Source organism: Poecilia reticulata, linkage group LG16 (genome assembly GCF_000633615.1).
Source record: "Poecilia reticulata strain Guanapo linkage group LG16, Guppy_female_1.0+MT, whole genome shotgun sequence".
Classification (NCBI taxonomy): domain Eukaryota; kingdom Metazoa; phylum Chordata; class Actinopteri; order Cyprinodontiformes; family Poeciliidae; genus Poecilia; species Poecilia reticulata.
In genome coordinates this window covers 24,735,701-24,756,330 of record NC_024346.1, presented here as the reverse complement: position 1 = coordinate 24,756,330, position 20,630 = coordinate 24,735,701, and the positions used below count along the sequence as shown (strand labels likewise).

The following is a 20,630-nucleotide window of genomic DNA, read 5'->3' as shown; positions in this document are numbered from 1 at the left end:
AAAAAAGTAATTCTGTGATTTGCATTTTTAAATATATTTTCAAGTGTTGTGTAAAAGCTTCACTGGTTTAGTGAAAATCTGCAAAATGTGCCAATCCCTTAATCCTATTAATCGTCATAATAATCAATAGAATAGATTCATTGATTACAAAAAATAATTGATATTCTTGTTAATCATCCAATTAAGTCCACTTCAGACATTCAAGTGATTTCTCTTTGGATGAGCGAGTTCAGGGCGGACAACATTGTTAGAGACACAAGCATGTTTTCTTCTCAGCTATAGAAACCGCATGAAGTGATACGTCTTCCCTCTCGGGACATTCAATGCCACTTTGACGTGACCAAAGGTTAATCTGTTTGGGGGAATGCGAATCCTTGTCACCACAGCAACACGTGTTCGGACCAGCGCCCGAACTGGAGTCATGCGGTGCTGACTCTGGTGTCACAGAGCCGGGTGTTGTTGGTTGGAGTCCAGCTTCCTCCTGCCGCATCATAGCTTCACGCTCTTTCTGATTCAGTTTCATTCTGATCAGATTCGGGTTGCCAGGGGGTCCTCCCGCTGGAAGAATGTCATTTAAAACACTAGATGAGGTAAAAAATAAATTTCAAGTCTTCAGCAGCCTCTAGCAGCGTTACGGGATTATCCTCTAACTCTCTTTAGCTTCATTTCATTTCCTATCAACATGATTCTGCCACCAACATGTTTCACAGAGGCGACGATGTAAAAAGCGGTGATGTCTCCATGTAGCCTTTTGCAGTAAAGACAAGAAGTTGAATTTTGGTAGAATCTGATTAGATAACCTTCCTCCACCGATCCGATATTAATATCTGTATCGGTTCCGATATTCAACAAAATTCTAGCTTGGATAACGGTGGCAATGTGCCTGAGCCATAAGGGCAGATCTATTCAGTCTAATTCTATACTTTGAGCTTTGAGCGAAGTCATTCTCTATTATTCATTTTACATGACATTTGCGATTCTTGAACTTCAACTATTTGAAAGAAGGTTTGTTGTGGAATATTTTTGTCAGTTTCAGTTTCTTTATTATTTATTTTTACGTTGGCTCCTCGTTGCACTGACTGAAAAAATTAAAGTTGTATTGTTTGGACATATATAGATACATTGTTTTGTTTTATTTATTTCTATCTATTTTTAATTGTTATATTTTATTTGTTTCTGTCACTATTTTTTACTCTTGTACGGTGTCCTTGAGTGCCAGAAAGGCGCCTTTGAAATAAAATGTATTATTATTATTATTATATTTGACCAAACTTGCAAAGCAATTGGTGATGGAGATTCCTTTCGCTTTCTTCAACAATTGTTTCTTTGTCAAGACTATTCCAAAAACACTAGATTTGTGTGGAGCATAATCAAAGGTTGTCCTTTTGGAATATCCTTCCACCTGCACATATTGTTTTGTAACCCTACTTTAAACTTCACAACTCAATCCCTGACATCTCTGCTGTGTTTCTCGATCTCTAAAGTGGGTTGAGTGCAAATGCACGCCAAGAGTTTTTTATTTTTAAAATCACTTTGAAAATGTGCCTTTTTCCTTCCACTTCGTAATCATATTCCAATAAGAAGAAAAAAAGTCCAATAAGGTAAGTTGAATTTTTTTAGTTGCAATGAGACAAAATGTGAAAAAGTTTAACATGGAAGTTTAAAACGGCTTTGCTCCGCCTCGCTGCGTGGAAAGCAGCTCTGAGTTAATGAGCCCGATTAAAGAAGCAGTCAGAGCTTCTTTCTCTCCTCAACTATGCCAGCAGACATTTGATCTTAGGTCAAATGGGATCACACTCTAATCCATTTAATATTTCTGTCTGCACAAATAAATTTATAGGTTTGTAAACCTAGAACTTCCTCTCCACTTTTATACCAATTCTACCTGTTTACACGCAGACACAAAGTTGATATCTAAAACCACATTAACTCGACATGTTTACTGCTCCAAAGTCTGTAAAGTTGCAAATATTAAGACTCAAACTGACTCCGATAATCCAGTTGGCTGACATCATGGAGGCTTTCATGAAGCTCCTTTTCAGATGGAAACCAACCTGCAGGAAGCCTGAGGGGGGGCATTCACCAAATACACAACAATGTGACACAGAGGAGTAAATATAGTAACAAGACGGGACATTTAAGACATTGCAACACAGAGAAACTCATCTCAGACGCCTCAATGTCCGATCTCCTCCCTTAGGTTTTCGTCGGCTTCAGCAAAGATCGGGAATCACAAACGTCGGTATTCATACGTCCACTATGCACTGTGTGAGCAGAGGAGGGGTCTGCATGGTGAAGTCCTACTCGGATCTTCAGGAGGACGACCTGTGCAAGAAGGAGAGCTACAGCGCCTGCTGGCTAAACGTGGTGCTGGAGACAAGACCTGAGTACAGGTGAGCGGTTCAACATGCTGCAGGGACACGGCCTTCTGGTCCAATTCACAAAACGCAGAGAAGAATGTTTATTCATATCCATGGGAAATTTAAGCTTGACTATATCAATGAGTTTCTTCTGCCTAGATTGGAACCAATATAAAAATAATGTTTTGTACAGGAACAGCCAGAGTTGTGAGTATTGGAGAATCTGTGGGTGGGGGAAATAATTAGGGTGATGGTAAGGAGGCCTTCCAGCTGAAGGGTTAAAATACCAATGGAAGAATGTTAAAAGCTGGTCAGAAAGGATTGGACAGATTTAATGTCGATTCAACGACATTTTTACCCATCAGTTTGAATTGGAATATGGATGTAAATGATTGTTGACGTGTTGTTTTTAATAAGATTATAGAAAACCTAATTCAAATAAAAAAATAAAAAAAAACAATACTGTTATACAATATTGTTATATGTTATAGCAAATCAAGAATTTTGATTTGAATTGAAATTTCAATCTAAAACAGAAAGGGTATGGATTATTTTGGGCTCAGTTGCAAATATTGACTTTTTTTTACAGATTGAAAGAAAAATAATGTCTTTAGATCATAGAAATTAAATTTGGATGCCGTACAGACACCTTTATCACCTCTGACAGACTTGGATTATTGGTCTAAGTAGCTTAACTTTAGTTTTAATAACTGAATCGCTATATTCTCGTTTGTCATGTGCCACATGCATAAACATAAACATGACAACACGCAGCAGTCAATACTTTAATCTAGAACTGGCTGAAGAAAAATGTAACTGCTGAAAAACAAAATACTCTTACCTTTATATGAAGAGCAATATTTGACGGCGGATAATTAATGATGAACTATAAATCCGCTCTCATCAAATAGATAGTTTTTGGTAAGAAACTATAAAAAAAAAAAAAAAAATCAACAACAACCTAACAAAAGGCCTTCTTCTGGTTAAAATGATCAGCGTTCTGTTATGTCAGAATGTTGGAAAAAATGAAACTGTATTTCCATTCATGAACCAAATATAACTCAATAAATTACGTACAAATAAAACAGCTAAAATAACATCCTTCAACAGTGCTGATCCTATATTTGTCTGAAACTTGATAATTTTTCCCATGTGGAATTCATCATCCTAAAAAGGTTATAGCTGTGCAATGTTCAGAAAACCTTAACATCTTCCTGTTTTTATCGTTTGTTACGTCTTAAAGTACAACATAAAATTTAACTCTGCGTGTGTGTGTGTGCTGTGTTTCAGGATGACGCTGTCAGAGACCGACAGCATTCGCAGAGAGAGTTACAAGCAGCAGCAGGTGGTCCACCTAATGGTCGAGAGGAGCCCCAGCTCCCTGAAGCTGGGCATAGAGGGGGGAGTCATGAGAGAGTACCAGCTGCCGTTCTCCAGCAGGAGCAAAGCACCGCAGCGAGCCTCCGGCACAGAACAACCCGTCATTGAAGGAAAGGCAAATCTCACAGCAGACCGAGAGGAAGCCCCCGCTACCGCTGGGGACCTCTGCAAGTCGGTCAGAGAGAACTTCAGAGCCTCCAGGTTGATGTCCTCTCCGAGAGAAGTGTCTCACCGAGAGCAGAGGAGGGAGTGAAGGAGGGAAATGAGATTATAAGGAGTCTAAACAGTGCAACATGCTGTTGTTATTTACACAAAACTGGTATTATGATAGCAATGACAAAGATGTCAGTAGGTCTCATCTCATGGTTTGTATTTATATCTATTCAATGGTGAATTAATATTGTTGAAATAAAACTCTAAATCTGAACACAATCTGTTTGCAACGGTGTAATGTGTCTCACATGATGACCTAGATTCATTATAACTGGAATTTAGTGTTCATTATAGTTGTGCAATATGAGCTTCCAAACATATTCTGTCTTGGAGGGGTGTCTAAAGTGTGGCCCTCTGAACATTTTTTGTGGCCCCTGACTGCAGTTCAAGAATTGTACAAATTTGATCCTCCAGTGGCCACTTTTGTCATTTATTTTTTAGAATAAGAGTTTCAATGACCAATCTCATTATTCTTTAATGGAAACTGTTGGGCATAGAGTATTTTTCCTTTAATTTCATAGTAAGTGGGGCTATCCATCCATCCATCCATCCATCCATCCATGGATGGATGGATGGAGTGGGGCTATAAACATCCAGCGACTTTTTGCGTAAAAGAATAAAAAAAGACAAAGCCTTCTATTACACTTTAACTTAAGAGTTTTTTGTTGGAGAAAGTTCTCATTTGTAGGAAATAGACTCAAATACTTACCCCAAAACCAAAGAAACAGTCTGCCTTTTATTAAGTCAAAAAAAGCACCTCTTGGTTTCATTAAAACATTGTTTGTTTAATATATTGTTGACAAAATTAGAACAGAACTGATCTTTTAAGTTGGAAAAAACTATTTGTCCCCCTGAGTACTTTCTACTTTGGGATTCTAACCCATGTTGCAAAAAGTTTGTACACCACTGGATTGAAGGCTTTGCAAACAATTAAATTGAGAGCGCCCCCTTGTGGACAACAGCAATTATTTTGAGGGGGAAAAGCAAACAACACAAACATGTTCATTTCTTGGAAAAAATACATTTCAGATGACTGCACATAGTTGTTGTCAATACATGTGTACTCATGACATGAAATCCAGCACTTTTAAATAAAGTTAAGAAAAAAAAAAAAAAAAGAAAAAAGCCTGGTTTCCCCCCCAAAAAGGCTAAACGTGAATTCATTTTACATGAACATTACAGTGCAGAACCATTTGACCATTCTTGTTTTTATTGAAGTTTTACTTTACTTACACATGCAGCTTCAATAAAGTGCTATCACCAAGATATCTCACAAATCAAACATTTCAAACCCAGTAAGACTAATTCTATTTCGATGGAAAACACTGTAAACGATTAAAAACTGAGGAAATGGTGATACATTGAAACTTAGTCCCCCTGTTGCCTCCCACAAAAGTTCATCAACAAGTTACTGAAAACCTCCACCCAGCCTTAAAATATGCAGAAAATGATGTGTTTTATCAACATAACAACATTCTGTGTTTTACTTCACTCCTATAAATTAAATCAAAGAATGAAACTACTTTATCAGATGTATGTTAACCCGGATTTCTCTATGAGATAAAAGGGTAAAAAAGATAAAGTGAACGTCTCAATTTTTTCGATTTAAAGTGCCAACGGAAACCACCTGACGTATCTAAGTGCATTCTAACTTTCCCCGTGGTTAAATTAAAGCTATCAAGTCTTAATTGAGGCCTCAGAAATTAGACCTACTTTTATGATGTTCCCTTAACTCAGGGATCATGAATGCTAAGGAGAAAAACATCTGAATAAGATTACCTCTTAGGTATTTGCATAACATTCCTATCAGATGATCCCTGCTCCATGTTAACTTAACATCCTTCGAAGCCAAAAACGGGAACAAAAGCAGCTTATGGAGGTCACTTTCTGTGACCTTGGATTCTCCCGTCTAATATGGCTTCTTCTGCTCTTTTGTGCTTCTGCAGAGTGATCTGTAGCTGCCAGTACTTCAAGTAAACCCACATGAGGCTTCCGTTCTTCCTCTTGTCCATGTTCATCAGATCCGCACAGTGCCTGTCTCTCTTGAAAATGTCCTTCAAGTCAGACTCTAGGCCCAGCTCCGCGGCGATGGGGTTTTTGACCACCTTAAGCAGCATGTTCTTCTCCATCTCCAGCCGCTGATCCCGGGGCTGGATGAGAGAGCAGTAGGCGTTCTGACGCTCAACGAGCAGACCCTCAAGCTCCCTCAGGGTGGCCGTGGCGCGCTGGTGCCACTCGGCCTCCCGTTCCAAGGCGTCACGCAGCACAGCACCGGTGGCGCCAGATTTGACGAGCTTTTGCTTCTCGTCGTTCAGCGCGTCTCGCTCCTTATGTGAAAAAAAAAAAAAATACAATGTTTTTCTTTAAAGACAACAGGAAATGAACAAGAATGATGTAAAAGTGGGTTGAGCTGAAGGCGGGGTACCTGTTCCAGCCGTTTCCGTTCCTGGATTAGATGCTGGCTGTGAGAGACCAGGGCCTGCTGGTATCCTTTCACCCTCTGTTGCTCCTTCTCCACCTCCAGCTCGAGCGTAGCCACTGCCCTGCGGCTCTCTGTGAGCGTGTCCCGGTAGCGAGCCTCCATCTCGCTTTTTATCACGGAAACGTCTTTGTCGTACTGGACTTTAATCTTCTGGATCTCATTCTCAGAGTTCCTCGTCCATATCCAGCCTTTAAAGATAACAGTTTTTAGTAATACGGCCACAGAGGAGCACTTTATGTCTAACTTGTCTGGTCTTACTGAACTTGAAATTAAGCACATTGTTATAAACCCTCATAATAACAGTTACTACTTATTTAAAGGGGTAGTTTTATGTTAAACTGCCTTCATGCATGTTTGAGAAATCCCTTAATCTCCCTGGGCAACTATGCAGCTGTGTAAAAGCAGCAGTTTCCAAACTTCAAGCATTAAGCCTCACAGATCAGAATTCCATCGCGATCCACCCATCAGTTCCTTCAGATTAGCCAGCAGCAATTATCAAACACAGGGTGGAGCTGCACATCTGCTAAGCTCATTGAGCTACTTCGCAGTGCAGCACTGGCAAAAAATATTGTTAAAGGGTTAATAGAGGAGTCTGAAGGAGAAATTTTAGAAGGAGTCGGAACTTTTAAAGAGACAGAGGCCCAATTTCGAGGCACCGTCAAATTTCTTTTAAGTCTTATTTGGTATGTATGTAGCATTTTTACAACATCTTAAGGTAATATAGTTACTTGACTGTGCAATAAAATGGCAGAATTAGGGCTGTAGTGATACAATACTTTCTCTATACAATACACAATATTCTGCTCACGATACGATATATATTGCGACATTCAGCAAACAATTCAGATACAATTCAATACACTTTTGCAATTTTCTGAAAGATTTTAGAGGGACAGAGTGATTTTGGTGACATTTTGTGACTGTTATAGAGTTGGACTGAATTAAACTGAAAATAGTAATAGTAAATTAAATTAATTCACCAACTACTAATCACCAACTAGTAGTTGGTGATTACTACTAGTTGGTGATAGTAGTAATCACCAATTACTATTGTGTAGTTGGTGATTATAACTACACAATACACGATGGCTCTGGTTGGACATGGACACAGACTTAAAGTCGATAGCTGGACAAAATGAATCAAAGAAGTGGAGAGAAAACATGTTTCTTTTAATTGAAACAGTACAAACTGTAGCTTACATGCATTTGTAAAGTAAATAAAGTGCACCAAGCACCCTGCTCTGAATAGTTTGATACCTTTTTAACCTTGACACTAAGCCTGATGACCTAATCACTCTCCCAGCGTGAGCAAGGTGACAGTTGGATGTTACGATACTTGCGGATGAATATCAATTTTTTTCTAGGAAAGAAAATATCGATATATATCACAAAATCGATATTACACAGACCTAGGTAGAATATATATATTTTTTAGTATCTGCGAATAAGATTATCAACAAAATGAAAATGTTCCATAAAAGAAATCAATAGTAATTTTCTTGAAATAAAGTCAGGAAACCACATAACCCTGCCTACTTTTTAATCTAGATTTAAAACACCCAATCCCAACATTTCCAGAGGAATATAATTGTGAAACTTACGAAATGCAGCCAGTCCCAACATGGGGACCAGCAGGGCGTAGTTCCACTTGTTGCCACCACTGGCCCCTCCATCCCCACGGGCCCCTGCATCCCCGCTTCCCTGGTTTGGATGGATGTTCCATCTGGGAGGGTTATTCAAGTTATTCATGGAGGCTGCTGGAAGGACAAACAAATAAAATAATCCAACGAAAACAAATTTTTAATTTATATTCATTCCTTCTGTAGCTAACAATGTGATTTACACATTTGTCTCCAGCTATAAATAAAGCAGTTTTCAGACTTTAATGGCAAAACTGACATCTTAGATTACTGAAAGCTCATATCACTAGTTTTTCTTTAAAAGCCTAAACTTAAGTTCAATGTTCGTCATTAAATGTAAATATTTATTTTAGCATTAACGAAATGCCCGTAACTACCACAAACAGGTCTTTGTATATTGTAGACATAGACATGTTTTTACAAACTGTAGCGATGACACCTGAGGGGGTTTGGCAGTTGAGCTGACCAAAAACAAAGCTAGCATCAGCTAGCATGCTCGCTAACCTTTAGCTTTGCCTTTGCGGCTAAAGTATTTAACACCAAACTAACAACGGAAAATATAGCTGCACCATAATTACATCAAACCATCATTTCTCTGCATTGTATATGCAGCTGCCTCTCACCTTGAATGAAATGCCTAGGTCACTTATGCATTTGTTCCTGCATACTCCGCTTATACAATAATCATTTGCTAGTGCACACAGCTCTGGATAGGGTGGTTGATTTAAACCGACTTGAACAAAACATTATTTAAATATCACAAAACAACAACTTTTTATTTTCTTTCAAATTTTTTTATACCGTTGAATGTTTCTTATGCTTGAAAACAATGCAACATTTTTTATAAGTAAAATATATTAGGCATAAAGTAGATAACCCCCCTCTTCGTACACTGGTTCCGTCTAGTCCGACAGCATATCTCTTCCCCCGACACCAGAGCAACAGTTTTTTACCGACAATATGGCGTCTGTACGTGCGGCGTCCCGTCTCCTCTCCAAGAGGGTGCTCGCTAACACGAAAGCGGTTAGTAGCCACAACTGGACATTCAAAAATAATTGGGCATATTTTTATGTATATATATTTTAATTATGTGTGTACATTTGAGTCATCATATTTAGATACGCAGCAAATAAGTATTGCTTTCATAATCGCCGAATTGTTGCTTGCGTAACCTATTATGTAGCATAGGGTGTCTCAATGTGACACCTCAAAGAATCTAATTATTGCCAGCCCGAGGAAAAGCATTGTTATTGTCTAATCATTCCATATTTATGTGTTGCAAATGATCAATTTAGAGCAATATTTGTAAAACTCATGGGTCATTGTTTTATATTATTTATTTAAAAACTTTGTAACCAGCTCCTTACGACATGCATGTTGCTAATTTTTCATAAGTAAATGTATGCACACACCAAAAGAAGCGGTTTATCATCAAGCAGAACAAATGTTGGCGTAAAATAAAAAATTTAAACATCTTTAAGTAATTCTACTGTGTAATTTTGCAGTGTTATGCATTATAAATCCATATTTAGCCGTTTTTTTTGTTTTTTTTGCTCCTCTGTCATTGTGAAGAGCTAATAAAATGCAGTTGTCTATTTCCATGGCTCCATGCGAGTTATGCAGCATCTCTTGTTTTAAAGAAACTACATTGTTGTGGGTCATGCTTCATTATAGACATTACCTTTAGTTGTGTTGTTTCTGATTTATTTTTGTTGTACAGGTCCTACTCAAAAATTATCATATTGTGATAAAGTTAATTGTTTTCCATAATGTAGTGATAAAAAGTAAACTGTCTTATATTTTAGATTCATTGCACACCAACTGAAATATTTCAGTCCTTTTATTGTTTTGATACTGATGATTTTGACATACAGCTCATAAAAACCCAAAATCCCTGTCTCAAAAAATTAGCATATTTCATCCGACCAATAAAAGAAAAGTGTTTTAATACCAAAAAAGTCCACCTTCAAATAATTATGTTCAGTTATGCACTCAATACTTGGTCAGGAATCCTTTTTCAGCCTTCAATGCGGTGTGGCATGGAGGCAATCAGCCTGTGGCACTGCTGAGGTGTTATGGAGGCCCAGGATGCTTCGATAGCCTTAAGCTCATCCAGAGTTTTGGGTCTTGCGTCTCTCAACTTTCTCTTCACAATATCCCACAGATTCTCTATGGGGTTCAGGTCAGGAGAGTTGGCAAACCAATTGAGTACAGTAATACCATGGTCAGTGGTCCCATGGTCAATACCATGGACAGTAATACCACTGGTAAATGGCATGACCTGGCAGGTGCCAGGTTGTGCTGAAAAATGAAATCTTCATCTCCATAAAGCTTTTTTTCAGATGGAGCATGAAGGGCTCCAAAATCTCCTGATAGCTGCTGCATTGACCCTGCCCTTGATAAAACACAGTGGACCAACACCAGCAGCTGACATGGCTCCCCAGACCATTACTGACTGTGGGTACTTGACCCTGGACGTCTGGCATTTTGGCATTTCCTTCTCCCCAGTCTTCCTCCAGACTCTGGCACCTTGATTTCCGAATGACATGCTTCTCTGTAGCCCAGGTCAGGCGCTTCTGCCGCTGTTTCTGGTTCAAAAGTGGCTTGACCTTTGACCTGGGGAATGCAGCACCTGTAGCCCATTTCCTGCACACGCCTGTGCACGGTGGCTCTGGATGTTTCTACTCCAGACTCAGTCCACTGCTTCYGCAGGTCCCCCAAGGTCTGGAATCAGTCCTTCTCCACAATCTTCTTCAGGGTCCGGTCACCTCTTCTCGTTACCACTGGTGCAGCGTTTTCTGCCACACTTTTTTCTTCCCACTGAGGTGCCTTGATACAGCACTCTGGGAACAGCCTGTTCGTTCAGAAATTTCTTTCTGTGTCTCACCCTCTTGCTTGAGGGTGTCAATGATGACCTTCTGGACAGCAGTCAGGTCAGCAGTCTTACCCATGATTGCGGTTTTGAGTAATGAACCAGGCTGGGAGTTTTTAAAAGCCTCAGGAATCTTTTGCAGGTGTTTAGAGTTATTTCATTGATTCAGATGATTAGATTCATTGCTCGTTCAGAGAACCTTTTCATGATATGCTAATTTTTTGAGACGGGGATTTTGGATTTTCATGAGCTCTATGCCAAAATCATCAGTATTAAAACAATAAAAGACCTGAACTATTTCAGTTGGTGTGCAATGAATCTAAAATATATGACAGTTAAATTTTTATCATTACATTATGGAAAATAATGAACTTTATCACAATATGCAAATTTTTTGAGAAGGACTTGTACATCGTGTTTAGAACGGGTATCTTTTGGTTTAAGATGATAGTAGTTGGCATTTCTACCAGAAACTATTGGACCCAATAAGATCCTCACTGATGGGCTATGAAAAGGTCCAAACTTGTACATACATTACGTTATACATTGTTATGCTTTCGTTTGCCCACATTTCAAAGAAGGGATCTGATTTGCTATTTTGTGAAAATATTAATAGGAAAATGGTTTTGCTTGTTTTTTGTTGTTGCTGCTGTTGTTTAAGTGGAAATACTGTTGCAATTGCTTATTTACAATGTTATGATCCTGACATGACCATGTCAGTTTATTTGTGATGAATTATGATGACTGTTTCAGAGATGATGGGGAGCACACTAAGGCACACTTTCATTACTGTCTACTTATCGCTAAACATTGAAGTGCAACATCTTTGTCTGAAACAATATCTGTCCGCTTTTTAAAAAAATGATTTAATGATTTATAGAGATTTGAAGGAAAATATGCACTACTGGTTCTCCAACTGATGGTGGAGACGGTAGTTTTGAAACAAAAGTAGGAATAAGAGGTCATCCCTGTTTATCCTTTAAAAATGTGTTGTTTTTTTTAACATTTATCTTTTTAAACTAAACTCAAAGCAGTACGTTAAATTACATGTTGTCGTTTAGTGAATGTAGAGACAGAAAATGGAAATATAGTGTGTCAAGTCCTTTATGGATTTGACCGGTCGCTGATCTCAGATCCGATCAAAACATATCTGGCAGTTTGGAAAAATTGCTAGTGCTTTTCTGATGTAACCATGGCAATAACGAACATATTTTTAGCAGCTGTAATGGTTTGATTAATATAGATTACGTAATTCCTAATAAGACCTACTGTCTGTTTCCTGAACTGAAGTTGATGAAGGAAAATATTGAATTGAGCTGCAGTTCTGCTTTGTTAAACCAGTGCATAACATTGCTTTGTGTCATAATTTACCAACAAACTGGATTTCTTCCTCTGTTGTCAATGACTAGATGGTCACCGTTGCGTTTGCTTCTAGAGTCGTTTTGACAGGAGCGCGACCGTCAGTGGATTTCATGTAATCTATGTGAGTTTCTAGTTGTTGTTGTTCTCTCTCAGGTCCCCGCTGCTGCAGTTCAGGGCTCCAGGAACTTTCACTTCTCCATCTACGGCAAGAAGAAGAGCGCCAAAGTAGCAGATGATGTGAGTTCTTCTTTTTGTGTGTTGAAAATCAGGATGCCTCCTCCCCGCTTTGAAAATTGCCTCTTTATTAGACGTTTTAAAAATATATCGCCTTTATCCGACCGTCTCCAGATCTCCACCCAGTATCCTGTTGTGGATCACGAGTTTGATGCCGTGGTGGTGGGAGCCGGAGGAGCTGGGCTTCGGGCCGCTTTTGGCCTATCGGAGGCCGGCTTCAACACGGCCTGCGTCACCAAGCTGTTCCCCACCAGGTCTCACACCGTCGCTGCACAGGTACCCCGACACGATGGTGTATGCTAGCAGGACTGTCGGCCATTTTGGAGAGCAGTTTCGTCTCGACTCTACTTGTGTCTTTCGTTCTTTTTGGAGCAGTGCTGTTTGGTAAAGTATTCCTCTCGTTTCCAGGGTGGGATCAACGCGGCTCTGGGTAACATGGAGCAGGATGACTGGCGCTGGCATTTCTACGACACTGTGAAGGGATCTGATTGGCTGGGAGACCAGGACGCCATCCACTACATGACAGAGCAGGCTCCTGCAGCCGTAGTGGAGGTCAGCTCCGTCTCTGACGAGTTTTTGCTTTTTTTTAATCTTGCACATATCTGACTCTTCCAAAAGAAACCATGATTATTCAAGATGGTGCTACAGTATTAGCTTCTTTAACTCTATGAGAAAACCTTCGAGTAGGTATGAGTTACAGTGATCCATAAGAAACTCGTGTCGCTCATCTTTCTCAGCTGGAAAACTTCGGCATGCCATTCAGCCGCACCGAAGAGGGGAAGATCTACCAGAGAGCCTTCGGGGGTCAGAGTCTCAAGTACGGGAAGGGGGGCCAGGCCCACCGCTGCTGCTGTGTGGCGGACCGGACGGGACACTCCCTGCTGCATACGCTTTACGGAAGGGTGAGGACTTCAGCTTCTCCCTCCAGCTCAGACAAGGAGCTCGTTTCGGTCGAACTGCGTTTCACTCGTCGTTCTCCCTGCCTCTCCCTCAGTCTCTCCGCTATGACACCAGCTACTTCGTGGAGTACTTTGCTCTGGATCTGCTGATGGAAAACGGAGAGTGTAAAGGAGTTATTGCTCTCTGCATGGAGGACGGCTCCATCCACCGCTTCAGAGCCCAGAACACCGTCATCGCCACAGGGTACACCAGGAACTCGGCTGCAGCTCAGTGTTGTCGGCTCAGGACTCACAGTTATAATGAGACTTTAAATGTGTGTTTCTCAGTGGTTACGGAAGGACGTATTTCAGCTGCACGTCTGCCCACACCAGCACAGGAGACGGAACCGCCATGGTGACCAGAGCCGGCCTGCCGTGCCAGGATTTAGAGTTTGTGCAGTTCCATCCCACCGGTGAGAAAAGTCACAACCAGAGCCAGAGTGAGAGGCAAACTGCTTTGAAGTGCCACGGAAATTTGGCATAATCTTGTAAGAAAGCGTTAATGTTTACATGTGTGGAATTTTGCCCCTGCTATCTCACTCAGTGGCGTAAAGAGAGAGTAAAGAACAAAGCACTTCAGAGTTACAATCTTGTTGATTAATTGAAAGGGAAAGCTGTATTGCTTGATTCTTCAATAATGCAGAAACATTGGTGAAATCTCATGGTAATGTTTTTTCCCCCTACATGCTGGATGTTGTTATTGACTGATTGTTGCAGACCTTCAGCTCAAAGGTTGCAGCAGAAGGTGGAGCCAGAGACGTACAGGTGGACAGACGTAATGCCACAACTACCTTAACTTGATCTTTTAGACAAGATTAAGAAAAACTGAAAAGTAAACAGTGACGTGGTCCAGGTTTTGCAGAACAGACCAAAAGTCTTAACCCTGCATGTTTTCACTGACACAACTTTCAAAATGTGTGTGTGTGTTGTAGTTTTACACTTTTGCCGCTTTGATCATCTGGGTCCAGCTTTCGGACACGGACCGAACCGTTTCTGTGTTCAGACGTTTAAAGTGACAGATGTGTGTGACTGAAGGTCGTCCTTATTTTTGTTTCTGCCAGACATTTGACACCAGCCTCAACGGTGACGTTTCATAATCATGCTGCGCCGTATTGAAGGCTGTGTGTGTTTGTCTTTCTTCTTATAGTCTAATCTTCATACTGTTTTTCACCTGTTGGCTAAATAAGCACAGTTACATTGCGTGGGTCAAAAATAGTTGCGTTTGGATTTACAGTGATGAGTGTAGATAATTGAGGCCACTGCTACAGCTGCCATTTTAGCTCAAAACTGAAGGGTATAAAAAGCTTTGTGTAGGAACGATGCAGCAGAATGTGTCAACTCGACTCGAAGGATGACGTAACTATTCAAGTTTATTGTTTGATTTTATTTTTTTTTTACATGGAACCTAAACGAGTGCATTTTTAGAGACTTTAACAATGACGTGGCAGTCTACTAGTATAGTAAGACTTGCAGTTTCGAGAACCTGGCCAGGCCAAACCTTTAGTGTCTCACATTTTAAAAATGACATAAAAAGGCGTTTAATTTTTGAAAGTAGAGTCTGGAATGCAGGGCTGCAATTAATGATTATTTTCATTGTTGATTATGCTATTGATTACTTTGACAACTAATCGGATAAAAAAATTGGCACATTTTTAATTTAACCACATAAGCCTTTTTTTACACGATATTTGAAATATTTTAAAAGATGCAAATAATTAGGTTTTTTACAATGCAAAAAAACCCAATAAGCATTATTAAAGCTTATTCTTTTAATAAGCTTTAATAATGAAAGCTTATTAAAGGAATAAGCTTTCATTATTCCTTTAATGAAAGCTTGATCATGTGTAGTAAAAACTGCATCTGCAGCTAAAAAAGTACTGTCTAGTGTGTTGATTAGTAAATTGACAACAAAATGTGCCTAATGGGACATTGATTTTGCAGAATTTGAAAAAAGTGAAGCTAAAAATGATACTTGATGAGTTCTGGGTAGAATATATTTATAGACAAATGTTTTTTTATCTCATGCAAAACATATATCTTCTTTGTACAGCTTTTGCTTAATTAGATCTCTGATTGTTCTTTCAGCAAATTGGGCAATTTTAGAGTCTGCATATTCCAGTTAATCTATTACTAAATTAGTCAATAATTGATTAATCACAATTAATTCCATTAATCATTTCAACCCTGCTGGAGTTGTTATATGAACAATGCTTTCCCAGCAGTTTAACACGTGAATGTTTGCAGGGATCTACGGGGCTGGCTGCCTGATTACGGAGGGTTGCCGTGGCGAGGGAGGAATCCTGATCAACAGCGAGGGCGAGCGCTTCATGGAGCGTTACGCCCCCAACGCCAAAGACCTGGCCTCCAGAGACGTGGTGTCCCGCTCCATGACCATAGAGATCAGAGAGGGCAGGTAGGGAGGGTCACGGCACACAGATTTCTTCTTTTTTTTGTTCTGCTTCGTGGCTGCAGACATGAAGCGGCCGTTAAAATGGTCGCCCTACTCTCTGTAGAGGTGTGGGTCCGGACAAGGACCACGTGTACCTGCAGCTCCACCACCTGCCTCCGCAGCAGCTGGCCACCAGGCTGCCCGGGATCTCTGAGACCGCCATGATCTTCGCTGGAGTCGACGTGACTAAGGAGCCCATCCCCGTCCTGCCCACGGTTCACTACAACATGGGAGGAATTCCCACCAACTACAAGGGACAGGTTCGCCCCCCCCCCACCCACACCTCCGATCCCGTTCGCCGCTCTCAGATGTCTCCTCAGACCACCGTTAACGATGAATTTTAAAAAATTTTTCCCCACCATCAGGTGATTGATCACACTAACGGCAAGGACAAAGTGATTCCTGGGCTGTACGCCTGCGGTGAGGCGGCTTGTGCCAGCGTTCACGGCGCTAACAGGCTGGGCGCTAACTCGCTGCTGGACCTGGTGGTGTTCGGGAGAGCCTGCGCGCTGACCATCGCAGAGGAGCACAAACCTGGTAAGATTTCTCTGCTTCTGCAGCAGACAACACGATTGATGGGTCAATGTGTTACATTAGCAGTGTTCCATGTGAAATCACTGCTAACACTCGTTTACGTCGCTTTAGGAGAGAAGCTTTCGCCCCTGAAGCCCAGCGCAGGAGAGGAGTCTGTGGCCAACCTGGACAAGCTGAGGTTTGCTAATGGAAATCTGAGAACATCTGAGATCAGGCTGAACATGCAGAAGGTGAACACTTTGAACACAGACTCGGCAGTCCACCGTGGATTTGCTAGGACGTGTTCTTCCAAAAGCTGGAATTGTTTTATTTTCCCGCGTCCAGACTATGCAGAACCACGCCGCCGTCTTCCGTACCGGCTCTGTTCTGAAGGAGGGATGCGATAAGATGGCCGACGTCTACCAGAGCATGGAGAAGATCAAAACGTTTGACAGAGGTAGGATTCTCCACAGCCACAGAGTCTTTGTACTCTTTGGCTGTGTGGAGAACTGATTAAGGTGGATTTTTTTGTTTGTTTTGTTTTGTGTATTAGGCATCGTGTGGAACACAGACTTGGTGGAGTCACTGGAGCTGCAGAACCTGATGCTGAACGCCGTCCAAACCATCAACGGTGCTGAGCAAAGAAAGGAGAGCAGGGGTGCGCACGCCAGAGAGGACTTCAAGGTTAGTCCTTAGATTTATAAAAAAAAATTTACATCACTGATCTTTATATTTCTGTTTCTTCACTCATTCAAAGTAATTGTGACTCCATACTTTCGCCTTACTAAGATCAGTTGAGCATGATGAAAAACAAAGCAGCCTGATTTGTTAGAAAAATGTAGCTTCATTTTCTGGCCACTTGGGGGCGCCCAGGGGCTGAGCTGCCAGCTCCTGATGAAAAGTCAAAGTGGAGTTAAAAATGAGGCTAACTTCACATCAAACCCATTTTAACTGGTAGAACTTTGAATTTCACACCTTTCATCCTATTAAACACGTTCTGGACCAGTGGTGTCCAAAAGTTTTGTCATAAGGGCCAAAGTTGTTCAGTTGAAAGCATTAGGCTGCTTGTTTTTCATAACATTTTTAAGATTAACTGTTTGTGCCTCATTTCATCTTATCTGCTCCATAACAAACAAAAAAATTCTGTAAAAAATACGGCTGAAATGGCCCCTTCGCCTTGGACAAGGGGTCAAAACAAGCATCCATCCTAGCTAACATACATATTTGAAACAACTAGTTTCAGAAAATGTTTGATTTCATATTTAAAGCCAGGAATCTAGTATTTCCAGATACGCCAACACACACACTGTTAGATGACAGAACCGTGTGAAAATTTTGTTTGTTTATTGCACGTGTGGTTCCATTCTCACCCTAGTCTGTCACCATGGCAATTTGATCGGCCCCTTTGTGTTTCAGGATCGTATCGATGAGTACGACTACTCCAAGCCCCTGGAGGGTCAGCAGAAGAAGCCCTTCGAGCAGCACTGGAGGAAGCACACCATGTCATACGTAGACCCCAAAACTGGAAAGGTACCACGTGCGCTCTGGTTTGTCGTCGTCTCGCCGTCATTAGTGTTGTCTTAACGCCCCTCTTATTCCGACCAATCCCAGGTGACGCTGAGGTACCGCCCCGTCATCGACAGCTCTCTGAACGAGCAGGACTGCGCCCACGTTCCTCCTGCCATCCGCTCGTACTGAGAAGCTCTCCCCCGACAACAGAAAGATCATAAACTGCTATTTAAGAGAAAAACATAATTTCTGTTAACAGATAAGACGGTTCATGTTGCACATTTGTAATCATTTAGTGATGCTGATCATAAAAACTGCCGGTTTCAGACTTTGACGTCACATTCCTGTTTCTGTCCTTCCTGCCTGTTTAGCCTCGACTTATCTCGGCAAAGGTCCGGTGGATCTCTCGGTTCTTGTCGATATTAGAAACGCTTGATAAGTTGAACACTGACAACGAACAAATTTCAAGCTCTGCTTTCTGTCATGACACTATTTTCTCGCGTTTGTGTCGTTCTAAGCAGCTCTGCCGCTTAAAATTCTCCCTGCTGAGCGAAGAGACGGTGGGGGACGAATGTAATCTGATGCGCACACGTCGCCGAAAGAGCGGGAAGGTTTTAAGTGTGTAAATATTTCAGAAATGTACAATAAATGTGCTTAGCTGTACACACCAGTTGCATCATCTGCGTATTACTAGTGTGTGGTCTCCACGCGGCTTCTGTTCAGTAATAAATCGGCTAAAAGTCCTGAGTGAGCTTCAGCTTTCTGTATCAGTATCGGTATAAATGTTAATCAAAAGTAGCAGTTTGAAGATCTTCAACCACATTTGCATCTTAGCTGATGGAACAATGACTCTTCTATATGTTCTGCTGTCTTCCTCTGACGACATTTTGTAGAAAAGGTCAGCGAGTGCCTCTGTCAGAGTAACTAACGCTGCAGGAAAAAATGCTCCTTCCATTCAGCAGACAGAACAAAGCTGCGTATGTCCTGGGTTGAATTGACGCCTGAACAGATGCAATGCAAACCCAAGAAGTCTTGATGGATTTGAAGGTGGAAGAAACGCTTGGTTCAGAAAAAATGAAAAACACATTGTTCTTTTATGTTTTGAATCGATTAAAGGGTGACTTAAATTATTTTCTTGTTTGAGGGGGAAAAAAATTTGACTTTATTCTATTTTTTTCCCCCATTTGTATTTGTTTTCATATATTCAATAAAGTTTATGCTATGCATAGAATCGAAAGCTCTTTGTTTTACCTTGTGGAATTGAAAGCGACAAACTAAAAATGAAGTGCTGGGTACTGATGGGTATTTTCTGAACCTACCATATTTTCCGCACTATAAGGCGCACCTAAAAACCTTCAATTTCCTCAAAAGCCGACAGTGCGCCTTATAATCCGGTGCGCCTTATCTGATCTATGTTTTCGCATCCACCTGAATAATGTGTAGTTGCGCCACTGCGGGGACCACTTCTTTATTATTACACATCCACATTTGTAGAGTACGGAACAAATCACGCAACCGTAACTAGTGTCTATTCTATGCGCCTTATATATGAAAAAAGTTTAAAATAGGCCATTCATTGAAGGTGTGCCTTATAGTGCGGAAAATACGGTACATGGAAAAGAAAGAACCACAGATAACTTATGTGAGTTTTTACCAAGCTTCCATGAAAGAAGAAGACGAACTGCACCAGAGAGCTGCCCACCGCGCGTTCTGATAACTTCCAGTTAGAGCTCGTCTTTTATTTTCAGAGAAGGGAGAGATAAAGAGAAGAGACAGAAGGCGAGCTTTGTCTACAGGTTCTACACACACAAGGTCCGTCTCGCCTTTTCCCTTGGGAGCGATTTCTCTCCAGGGCGGAGGGCTGTTATCAGTGTGAGAAAGTCTTCAACACACAAAGTTTTAACACAGACAGTGAGAGGCCAACACTTCTAAATGAAAATCAGAAGTGATTTTCATTTACTATAGGTTATATTAACCTATAGTAATATAAGAACAATAATCTATACACATGTAAGAATAACGGCAACACATATTTCCAACAGATGCAACTTAATGCTGCTTGTTCGTCGATAGAGGGCAGCAGAGACATTTTTGTTTGGTGTTTTATTTCCTTGGATTGTCGGTGAGTAATAACAGAAAAAAATAAATACAAATGTAAAGAAAAAGGACATTCCCCAGTTCAACTATCATTCTTAGTTACCAAGCAGAGATTGGAGATTTTTTTTAAAACTCAAACATCACTCATGTCACACGCCCAGTGTCTGTTTAGTTTCTTCTAACAAGACAGCCGCTATCTTCTGATACCAGGCTTATTTATCCCTGAGGGTTTTCCCAGCGGTTCCTCACCAGAGGTCTGGCATCCAACTCTCCAGCAGGGGTGGAAAAACAAAGCGACATTCACACAAATCTGGCTAGAGCTGCGGCCGGAGAAGTGAATACTTTTCTTTGCAGGCTATTTTAAAATGAGAATTTAAGAAAATATGTGTGTTAAGAGCAGCGCTCACACTAGCATCTTTAGAAAAGTTGGGACTTTTACTCATAAACTCACATTTTGGAATCAAACTTTTTGGAGTTTTTCCTTTCTATTGTAAAATATTTCATAAATTATGCTGCCTTTTTTCCCCCCCAAAATGTCAATTAAAAATTGCGGCTCTGTGCAAGTTTTATTTTGGTGGACT

The 20,630-nt window shown here is 40.8% G+C and overlaps 3 protein-coding genes across 5 annotated transcripts; 2 read left to right on the top strand and 1 right to left on the bottom strand.

Annotated features, from left to right (window-relative positions):
• Nucleotides 1-422: 422 nt before the first annotated feature.
• Nucleotides 423-4,172, top strand: LOC103478294 (telethonin). 2 transcript variants are annotated; one of them, XM_008432033.2, is made up of 3 exons: nucleotides 423-590; nucleotides 2,201-2,393; nucleotides 3,651-4,172. In XM_008432033.2, the coding sequence occupies exons 2-3, from the start codon at nucleotides 2,260-2,262 to the stop codon at nucleotides 3,991-3,993; spliced, it is 477 nt and encodes a 158-aa protein (XP_008430255.1). In that variant the 5' UTR covers nucleotides 423-590; nucleotides 2,201-2,259; the 3' UTR covers nucleotides 3,994-4,172. The 2 variants fall into 2 exon arrangements, with proteins under 2 accessions (XP_008430255.1, XP_008430254.1); XM_008432032.2 differs by lacking the exon at nucleotides 423-590 and having other exon boundaries at nucleotides 2,150-2,393.
• Nucleotides 4,173-4,717: 545 nt separating this feature from the next.
• LOC103478295 (coiled-coil domain-containing protein 127) lies at nucleotides 4,718-8,807 on the bottom strand. Of its 2 annotated transcripts, none has more exons than XM_008432034.2 (4): nucleotides 8,699-8,807; nucleotides 8,037-8,192; nucleotides 6,379-6,623; nucleotides 4,718-6,280 (listed from the first exon to the last, which is right to left on the bottom strand). In XM_008432034.2, the coding sequence occupies exons 2-4, from the start codon at nucleotides 8,182-8,184 to the stop codon at nucleotides 5,834-5,836; spliced, it is 840 nt and encodes a 279-aa protein (XP_008430256.1). In that variant the 5' UTR covers nucleotides 8,185-8,192; nucleotides 8,699-8,807; the 3' UTR covers nucleotides 4,718-5,833. The 2 variants fall into 2 exon arrangements, with proteins under 2 accessions (XP_008430256.1, XP_008430257.1); XM_008432035.2 differs by having other exon boundaries at nucleotides 8,037-8,189.
• A 185-nt stretch (nucleotides 8,808-8,992) lies between these two features.
• On the top strand, nucleotides 8,993-18,699 carry sdha (succinate dehydrogenase complex, subunit A, flavoprotein (Fp)). Its single transcript, XM_008432036.2, has 15 exons — nucleotides 8,993-9,098; nucleotides 12,463-12,546; nucleotides 12,658-12,819; nucleotides 12,952-13,095; nucleotides 13,281-13,445; nucleotides 13,538-13,686; nucleotides 13,770-13,894; nucleotides 15,726-15,894; nucleotides 15,995-16,190; nucleotides 16,296-16,467; nucleotides 16,576-16,694; nucleotides 16,789-16,900; nucleotides 16,997-17,127; nucleotides 17,860-17,973; nucleotides 18,055-18,699. The coding sequence occupies exons 1-15, from the start codon at nucleotides 9,036-9,038 to the stop codon at nucleotides 18,139-18,141; spliced, it is 1,992 nt and encodes a 663-aa protein (XP_008430258.1). The 5' UTR covers nucleotides 8,993-9,035; the 3' UTR covers nucleotides 18,142-18,699.
• The last annotated feature ends 1,931 nt before the right edge of the window (nucleotides 18,700-20,630 follow it).